Source organism: Oncorhynchus mykiss, chromosome 18, assembly GCF_013265735.2.
Source record: "Oncorhynchus mykiss isolate Arlee chromosome 18, USDA_OmykA_1.1, whole genome shotgun sequence".
NCBI classification, from domain to species: Eukaryota; Metazoa; Chordata; class Actinopteri; order Salmoniformes; family Salmonidae; genus Oncorhynchus; species Oncorhynchus mykiss.
In genome coordinates this window covers 18,476,406-18,485,741 of record NC_048582.1, presented here as the reverse complement: position 1 = coordinate 18,485,741, position 9,336 = coordinate 18,476,406, and the positions used below count along the sequence as shown (strand labels likewise).

The 9,336-nt window shown below is 44.1% G+C and overlaps 2 protein-coding genes across 9 annotated transcripts in view; both read right to left on the bottom strand.

Moving 5' to 3' along the window:
* Positions 1-1,117: 1,117 nt before the first annotated feature.
* On the bottom strand, positions 1,118-4,965 carry tspan37 (tetraspanin 37). 6 transcript variants are annotated; one of them, XM_021571100.2, is made up of 8 exons: positions 4,777-4,965; positions 4,528-4,611; positions 3,802-3,993; positions 3,593-3,729; positions 2,894-2,992; positions 2,663-2,815; positions 2,442-2,525; positions 1,118-2,291 (listed from the first exon to the last, which is right to left on the bottom strand). In XM_021571100.2, exons 2-8 carry the CDS (start codon positions 4,529-4,531, stop codon positions 2,187-2,189), a joined length of 774 nt encoding a protein of 257 aa, XP_021426775.2. In that variant the 5' UTR covers positions 4,532-4,611; positions 4,777-4,965; the 3' UTR covers positions 1,118-2,186. The 6 variants fall into 6 exon arrangements, with proteins under 6 accessions (XP_021426775.2, XP_021426779.2, XP_021426777.2 ...); XM_021571104.2 differs by having other exon boundaries at positions 3,593-3,711; XM_021571102.2 differs by having other exon boundaries at positions 3,593-3,667.
* Positions 4,966-5,249: 284 nt separating this feature from the next.
* Positions 5,250-9,336, bottom strand: part of LOC110497071 (phospholipase D1) — a 32,059-nt gene continuing 27,972 nt past the window's right edge. For 2 of the 3 annotated variants that reach the window (XM_036952131.1, XM_036952130.1), the window contains exons 17-26: positions 9,011-9,129; positions 8,801-8,914; positions 8,624-8,734; positions 8,266-8,354; positions 8,019-8,132; positions 7,887-7,936; positions 7,485-7,622; positions 6,952-7,105; positions 6,641-6,758; positions 5,250-6,487 (exon numbers count right to left, since the gene is read on the bottom strand). In XM_036952131.1, coding sequence (XP_036808026.1) covers positions 6,263-6,487; positions 6,641-6,758; positions 6,952-7,105; positions 7,485-7,622; positions 7,887-7,936; positions 8,019-8,132; positions 8,266-8,354; positions 8,624-8,734; positions 8,801-8,914; positions 9,011-9,129 — 1,232 coding nt within the window. In that variant the 3' untranslated portion in view covers positions 5,250-6,262. Of the gene's footprint in view, positions 6,488-6,640; positions 6,759-6,951; positions 7,106-7,480; positions 7,623-7,886; positions 7,937-8,018; positions 8,133-8,265; positions 8,355-8,623; positions 8,735-8,800; positions 8,915-9,010; positions 9,130-9,336 lie in introns of those variants that run through there. The other variant, XR_005037400.1, reaches the window with a different exon arrangement.

Below are 9,336 nucleotides of genomic sequence, written 5' to 3'. Positions count from 1 at the left end.
ACAAAAGAGAGGTTGAACAGGCTAGTAATAGGTGTCGCAACAATTTCGGCTGATCATTCTAGAAAGAGGGTCCAGATTGTCTAGCCCGCTGATTTGTTGGAATCCAGATTTTGCAGCTCTTTCAGAATGTCAGCTGTCTGGATTTGGGTGATGGAGAAGTGTGTGGGGGAGGGGGGGGGGGGCTTGGGCAAGTTTTTGCAGGGTGTGCAAAGCTGTTGACCAGGGTAGGGGTAGCCAGGTGGAAAGCATGGACAGTCGTAGAGAAATGCTTATTTAAATTATCGGATATCGTTGATGTAACGGTGGTGTCAGTGTTTCCTAGCCTCATTGCAGTGGGCAGCTGGGAGGAAATGCTCTTATTCTCAATGGAATTTACAGCGTCCCAAATCTTTTGGAATTAGTGCTACAGGATACACATTAGGATACACATTTCTGTTTGAAAAAGCTAGCCTTAGCTTTCCTAACTGACTGTGTATATTGGTTCCTGACTTCCCTGAAAAGTTGCATATCTCGGGGGCTTTCGATGCGAATGCTGTACACCACAGGATGTTTTTGTGCTGGTCAAGGACAGTCAAGTCTGGGGTGAACCAAGGGCTAGATCTGTTCTTAGTTCTACATTTTTTGAACGGGGCATGCTTATTTAAGATGGTGAGGAAAGCACTTTTAAAAAGCAACCAGGCATCCTCTACTGACGGGGATGAGGTCAATATCCTTCCAGGATACCCGGGCCAGGTCCATTAGAAATATACCACAAATTATAGTTTCACTTTGCTCACTGAGCTCTTCTGTGCAGATGACCCCTTCGCTATCCGGGCCCCATCTCTCAAATCCACTGGCTTACTTCCTTGAGCTCTGCCCATCGGCTACTTTTGGAATGTTACGGTGTCTTATAAAATGTTGAACAATGGTTGTTATTCAAAATGTTTTCAATAAAATATTGGTTTTTAAAAATCAGTTTTTTTTTTTTTTTTTTTTTTACATAGATGTCCACCACACCTTGTCATTCCCCCCACACCCATATATTTTTTAGGTACATTAGTATATTATGTATAACTTACATTGATTTGTTTTATATAGGGAAATGATCATAATCTCAAAAAAAAAAAAGGTTGGGCGGAAACATCTTATTTTTATTATCTTTTTCAGCTGTCACAAAGGCAAGTCTATAAATTCAGGCGTCGTGTTGAATTATTCATATTAGGAAAACCTTAAATCTCTTAAAATACTCAATACACAAATGTATAAGAAATGTGTTAAATTAATTACTTCATTTTTAACAAAAATTGATGTTTAATGACATGATGGAAATAAAATGTGTCTATGGCTGTCTGAGAAAAATATCTACATTCCTGAATAGGACGATAGCAGCCATTATCAGATATTTTCTAGACAAATCAAAGAATTATAATACTGGTAAAAATGGTGTTTCAATAACTTTTCATTTCTGAAAGCTTGCAGGGCCAAAGTGCCCTAAATTGCAGAATCACCCAGCTACATAGGGGTAAACTACAATCAAACAATAGCCACACAACATAGTTTCAACAAGTTAATTACTCAAAAGCCATGCAGGGCAGTGTAAAAATTAATCATTCATATGTCATCTGCAGGACATGTGACATGTTGACAATTGTTTTTGATGGAGTGGTTTCTTTAACAAGCATGCATCTACATCAGTGAACAAAAACAAAAACATTGTGGCCATTACATATTCCAGTTGATCCTTTTGAAACGAAGGAAGTGTATGCAGAAGTGTAGGACACTTTTAGAGTACATCTTCCTTCACAGATGTGTATACATTAGTTTAGTGAAAGCAAGATAATCACTCTTTTAAAGTAGCTTCACCAACAAGATCGGGGATGATTACGTCAATTACCTGTAATGGTACCCTAGGGGCCCTGGAGCTGCACAGACAACTAGAACCAACCACTAGAGAGCAGTCTTCAAACAGCGCTTACACTAAAAGGGCATTATCAGCATTTTCACAATTTCATAGTATTCTTCCAACCTCAGTGTGGAAATATGATATAAAACACTGGAGAAAAAAAAAAAAACACACAAAAAAAAACCAACACATTTTTGACTGCACTGGGCCTTTAAGGTCCACAGCATCATTAACTTTACCAAGGTCCAGGACATAGTATATCTAAAGTAGATTGGCAGAAAGTATTCTGGACTGAGACTCTGGTTCAGGCCCACTCCCTGTCCAGTATTCCATACTCCCTGTCCAGTATTCCATACTCCAACAGAGGCTGGTCCCTCATCAGCTGAGCCACACTCACAAACCCTACAGTCTGAGAGAAAGAGAGAGACTAGTATGGCACTACTGTACCTGATCTTGTCCAATAAGAAACACACATTTTTATTTTCTGTTGTAAAATGTTCTTCTACGTGACCCTTATGTTGTTCCACTATACCCCACAGTGCCCTCTAGTGGTTCCCACCTCCACTAGCGCCACTGCCAGAGATGACCAGACGATGAGATGCAGAACAAAAAGCAAGGCCTCCTCCAGCTTCACCTGGCAGCCCTGAGGGAGAGGACACACACACACACACAGGGTAAGGGGAGTGACATCTCTCTGGAATTAAATGCTGTCCAGATGTGTATCTACATACCTTTGGATCACCACAGAGGGCCAGGGTGTGTGTGTGTGTGTATATATACCTTTGGATATAGTAGCCCGGGCAGCTCCAGGGTACCGTTGCAGGTGTGGTAGGTGTAATTACAGCAGCTGTGAGGTACACTGCCCCGCCCACTGTGGTTAAACCAGGGCGTGGCCAACCAGTCACGGTAGTCATAGATTCCACAGCACTGCAACTGGAGAGCATTCACATCACAGAGTCATTAGATCAGTTCAGATTTCCCCCCCCCCTCTCTCTCACACACGCACACAACCTCTTTCTGTGTGGCGTCCACAGCATCGGAGTATGGGTCCTGACATCTTCCTGTGTATCTTTGAAAAACACTGCTGAAGGGAGCCAGCTCTGAGTCCACCTGAAAGCAGGTCAGTCGCATCATGTTATTTATCATAAGTATAACATACAGTGAGTGTACAAAACATTAAGGACACCTTCCTAATTTTGAGTTGCACCCCGCACTTTTGCCCTCAGAACAGCCTCCATTCCTCGGGGCATGGACTCTACAAGGTGTCGAAAGTGTTCCACAGGGATGCTGGCCCATGTTGACTCCAATGATTCCCACAAGTTGGCTGGATGTCCTTTGGGTGGTGGACCATTCTTGATACACACAGGAAACTGGTGTGAAAAAAATAGCAGCGTTGCAATTCTTGACACAAACCGGTATCAAAGGCACTTAGATCTTTTGTCTTACCCATTCATCCTCTGAATGGCACACTTACACAATACATGTCTCAAGACTTTAAAAATCCTTCTTCAACCTGTGTCCTCCCCTTCATCTACACTGATTGAAGTGGATTTAACAAGTGACATATATAAGGGATCATAGACTGACCAGGTGAAAGCTATGTCATGGAAAGAGGTGTCCTTGTTGTTTTGTACACTCAGTGTAGAATGTCAAATACGGTGATGTGTGCTCTTTCGGTAGTTTTGTAAAGCCATATATATATCTAAGTACCTTTCCTGCGTTGACATAGGCCAGAGCAGCAGCAGTTGCCTCCAGGCAGAAAACCACAACCAGCAGATAGACAAACTGAAATGCCCAAAACCATGGCAACATATAAGCTGTATCCCAAACTGTAGAGGAAGCATGAGCTATGAAAAGCAAAAAATACATACATGTTATTATATTCAGACACACGCAAGTACACACAAACACTCACTCACCACACCCTGCAGCAAGGCTGACTTTCTGAGGGACACCCAGATGCCCAGTCCTCCACTGGCCAATAGGAGAGTAGCGCTGGCCAGAGCTAGGCATGCTGGGAGGATGATGTATGTGTGGGTGAAGAAGATGCCATTGTGTCTGTAGTTCAACAACAGGTACATACCACTCAGACCTACCACCAGACCTGCCACCTAGAGATGGAGGGAGACAGTGTTTATCATATCATTCAGTAGTAAATCATTCTTGTGACGGTGCAGTGCAGAAATAACTAATTCAGAAAAAATCTTAATGTATATCTTTCTGAAAATATGTATGTGTGTGCTCTTGTAAAATAATGAAATCCCACTAGCTCTGAGGCTTCCTTAGTTCTCACGGAATTACACACACACACACACCTTTTCAGTTAGTCAACAGCATCTAGGCAATTAATCTGTAAACATGTAGCAAGAATGAATAGAAGCGAGACAGAGTGTTGGCTAGACAATACGAAGCACATTCTGTCTTTTAATGATATACATTAGTTTTTTCAGTGGGCAAGATGAACAATACATATCAAAAGTGCATAGAAAAATGAAATAGGCTGAAGTTAAATAAATATTACAATAAGTATAAATGATGCCATTCCTTGACGTATGTTAGCTTAAACAGTTTTACAGGACGTACAAAGCAGAAGCACATTATGGTCAGCGGTGTATCGGAATTTGCTTAGTGCTGTAAGATCTTACCCATAGAAGTTGGCAAGTTATCTGAATAACTATTTTTAAAGCTCGTCGTCTTGTTTCACCCATTTTATCTCAAACAGCAGTGCTCTGTGTATTTGAAGAAGTTATATATTTCCTTAGTCACGGGGTTTACTCCATACAGCACAGACATTCCACCACAGCAGAATGTCAAGTTGTAATATCAAGAAACAAAACAAGGTGGACAAATAAAGTTAACCAATTCAACATCATAAGTGTGCACGCATAACTTGCCGTTTTTCCTCCAACCGCATCAAATTATTCAGCCATTTCTCAAAAGAGAGAGAAGCAGCAGCATGACAGCGATAAGGAAGTAGCGGAAGGATTTTACATTAACCCCATAGCTTCCACTGGGTGCCTGAGCAGAGCTGGTGTATACAGCTACATGGTACATCATGTATTTTACACTCAATTAATCAATCAATCAATGGGTGCCTGAGCAGAGCTGGTGTATACAGCTACATGGTACATCATGTATTTTACACTCAATTAATCAATCAATCAATCAGTCATACGTTTTAAGTAGATAAATGCAGACAGACAGAGATAGATGGGTGTGTGGCGCCCTCTGCTGGCTGGTGTGGACTGACATTGGTAAGAACATCCCATCGGTTACGCGCTCATCCCAGCCATCCTTGCAGTGGAATAGATATACGCTGACATGACCCTGGCAGTTGAGAACCAGAACAGCACTCCAGTCTCTCCAGTAAAGTTGATTTTATTATCAAGTATATTGAAAATGTATTTTGAAATGATGGGATTGATGATTTAATTATATAATAGGCAATATGATACATTATGTATACATCAGGCAATACAAATACTTACAAGGCGTGATGGAACAGCAGGTGTATTAAAGGCAGAAGGCTGTAGGTAGTTGTGATTCATGCTGAAATTCAGTGAGTGTTTATAGTGACATTTTGTGCTTCACTTAACATAACATTCGTGGCGAGCGTTAAAAGCCTCGTTTTACAATTACGATTTTACAGAACAGTTCCATACTTAGATTGTAAACATTTACATGTCTTCTTCTCAAAGGCAACCTCTATTCTAGAAAATAAAGAAAATAACAGAACTTTAGGCCCTACAGCTAAAGACAGTATGTGAGCTTACGTAGTGCTACGACCATACGAACATGCATAACAAACAGAGTAGGTGACAGGCATAGGAGAGTGTCCAGGGTCGCCTTCAGAAGGCACAAAACAGGACAAAACATTTAGAAATGAAGGAGGTTCTACTTGAACTGAAGTGCTCATTTTCTTCACCCATTTTCAGGTGTATTCAGTCAGGTGAAACATTCTAAACCTATACATTTGCAGATAGAAATGTATTCATGTGGAGCTAACCAGGTCCCTATCCTACATGATGAGAAGTGATGATCTGCTCTACACAATATATTTCTATCTGAATATCCTGTAGCGTTGTGTCCTCCTGATTACTTCCTCATTAGTCCGCGTGGCAATCAGTCTCATTGGCTGAGTTGTGGATGTGACAGGCCAAGCGGCATCATGGTCCTCCATGTTTGTGGTTTAAGTTGTCAGCTATCAGCTGGAGGTCCAGAGATCAGTCTAAAGATCCACACTTCAATGCAGTGGTCTGTGTGTGTGTGTGTCTTGTCCTGTGTGTGTGTGTGTGTGTCTAGTCCTGAGTGTGTGTGTGTGTGTCTAGTCCTGTGTGTGTGTGTGTGTCTAGTCATGTGTGTGTGTGTGTATCTAGTCCTCTAGGTCCAGATCTCAGTAGGCACCATGCCCTCCTTGGTCCCAACAGAAGGCATTAGGTTCTGTTCTGAGAGGAAGTCCAGAGGGAATTGAACCAGGAACCCTCTGATCCTCCTTAGCTCCTCCTGGGCTTTACCTGGGTCAGACTGAGCCAGGCCTGGGTTCGTCTGGTAACTCTCTAACTCAGACATGTTACGAACCAGGGAGGACGGCAGGCATCGGAACACCTGGAGAGAGAGGAGGGAGGGAGAATGAGAGAGAAAGAGAGAGTAAAGTTAGTTAAAAATCTCTTTCATAAAGCAGGTTGCACACACACACACACACACACACACACACACACACACACACACACACACACACACACACACACACACACACACCTTCTCATAGATGGTTGCGTTGCGTCCAGCGGTGGTCATCCAGACATCCTTGTAGAAGTGGTCAGAGATAGGGTCAGACACATCTATGGTCGTGTCCATATGGGCTCCAAGGACAGTCCTGACAGGAGAGAACACACACACACAATGAGATGCGATGTGGTCTTAGTGATTAGATGAGGACCAAAAGGACCAAGTTACACACACCCAAACCACCCAAGCCGTAACTGTAGTGTGTGTGCATGTGTGTGTGTGGATGTGTGTGTGTGTATATATATGTGTGTGTGTGCGTGTGTGTGTGTGTGTGTGTGTACCTGAAGCACTCTAGACGAAGCGCCAGTGCGTAGCGTCCAGCCTGGTACTCATGTCCGTCCATCACCGCGGTAACGGTCTCAGAGTCCTCAATGATCACCGCCACCTCGCTGTCACGCTTCCCCAACATGCTGCGGTCGTTGATGTTGGCCGAACCTAACACAGACACACACACACACAGAAAACGCATCAGATTGCAGCCAACGCCAATGGGATGAACACAGAGGCACCCATTCACCAGCAGAGGGATCAAGAATAAAAAGTGAGGCTCCGTCTTTTTCCCCAAAAATGATTTCACCTTGATTTAACCCGGTAGGCTGGTTAAATCGGTAAGCTGCTCTGACAACTGATGCTTAAAGTTAGAGAGGGAGATATACGACTCCAGTCTAACTCTCAGCATCACTTTGTGATGTTATATGTTATATGAATATGAAACATGCTGAATACTTTTTGTTTCTCACTCCCTGAAATCACTTCATGAAAACATACGTACTCACACAAGACCGCCTTCTCCCCACCCCCAACACACACCTACCGATGATGACGGTGTTGTCGTCTGCGATGAGCATCTTGCTGTGGACGTAGATGAGCTCTGTGACCAGGCGTCCCTCCAGCTCAGCGTGGGTCCTCAGACCACAGAACGAGATGTAGTTCATCCACTGTAGTTCATCCACTGGAACACACACACACACACATACACACGGTTAGTTCTCAGACCACAGAACGAGATGTAGTTCATCCACTGTAGTTCATCCACTGGAACACACACACACACACACACACACACACACACACACACACATACACACACACACGCACACACACACACACAGTTCTCAGACCACAGAACCATATGGAGTTCACCCACTGGAGGTGTGTGTGTGTGTCATGGTTTGTGTGTGTGTGTGTGTGTGTGTGTGAATATGAATATCCTTACTTTCTTTCTTCAGCTGGGAGATGATGGAGTATTCACCTCTGATCATGGTCCTGAAGAGGATAGGAGAGTTCAGTTAATAATGAAAACACTGCATGTTGTGTGTGTGTGTGTGTGTGTGTGTGTGTGTGTCACCTGTAGTTGAAGTGCATGACGGCCTGGAGGGCGTTTCCTCCCCCTGTTGTGATGTCACCTTCAAACCCAGGAAGTAGTGGAGTCACCACGTACACCCGGAACTTCTTGCCCTCCCTACAGAGAGATAAAAACTCATCAAATATTGCACCTCACACACCTATACCTTACACATCAACACACACACACACCAACAAACACACACACACACACACCTTACACACCAACACACACACCAACACACACATACTTATGAGCTCTGAGGATCCTCTCGATGAGCGCTTCTCCGATCTTGTTATAGACCATCTTGTTGTCAGAACAACTGATGAAAAACTGGTTCTGATGAGAGAGAGAGAGAGAGAGAGAGAGAGAGAGAGAGAGAGAGAGAGATGAGGTGAAGAGTGCTAAAGTGGAAGAAGGTAGGGTCACTCACTGGCATTGTTATGTAGTGATCTGTAGGGTATGTAGTGTTGTGTCGTGTTATAAGGTGTATATGCACCTATACGAAGTTGAGGTGCTGTGGATTGCTAGTACAATGGAGTGCTATGTAGAGTGTACTGTATGCAGTGCTACACAGTGTAATGTAGTAGTATGTACAGTGTATGTACCTCTATGTAGATGAAGTGCTTGCTCCTGGCGATAGTCTGGAGGTAGGCGTTGTGGATGGACTCCTCATGATACTTAATACCTGCTGACCAGTCAGCTGCTGACCGCAACACCTGGACAGGACAATACACGTTAGTGTGTCAGCAGTGTGTGTGTGTGTGTGTGTGTGTGTGTCTTACCTGTACTCTAGTGGGAACACAGTCGGGCACCTGGTACCTCAGCTCACTGGCACTGCTGTGAGACTTGGGCAGGAGGTACGGGTAGGAGAGAGAATGATACTTAGGCTTCATTATCTACAGAGAGAAAGAGAGAATAGACAGACGTGGAAAAGCGGCTCTCAGTTCAACGAGTCACTTGAGGTACGGTAACGGGTGTGTGTTGTGTCTGACCTTACAGAAGTTCCAGCGCTGTATGAAGTGTCTGGCCACGTCCCTGGCAGCTTTCCCATGGACCACAGAGGAGATGTCATGCCACGGCATCCTGGGAGTGGTGTACCTGTCAATGAAGTCTGGAGAGAGAGAAGGAGAAAGAGAGGGAGGGAGGGAGGGAGGGAGGGAGGGAGGGAGGGAGGGAGGGAGGGAGGGAGGGAGGGAAGGAGGGAGGGAGGGACAGACAGACAGAGAGAGAGAGAGAGAGAAGGAGGGAGGGAGGGAGGGAGGGAGAGACAGAGAGAGAGGGAGAGAGAGGAGGGAGGGAGGGACAGAGAGAGAGAGAG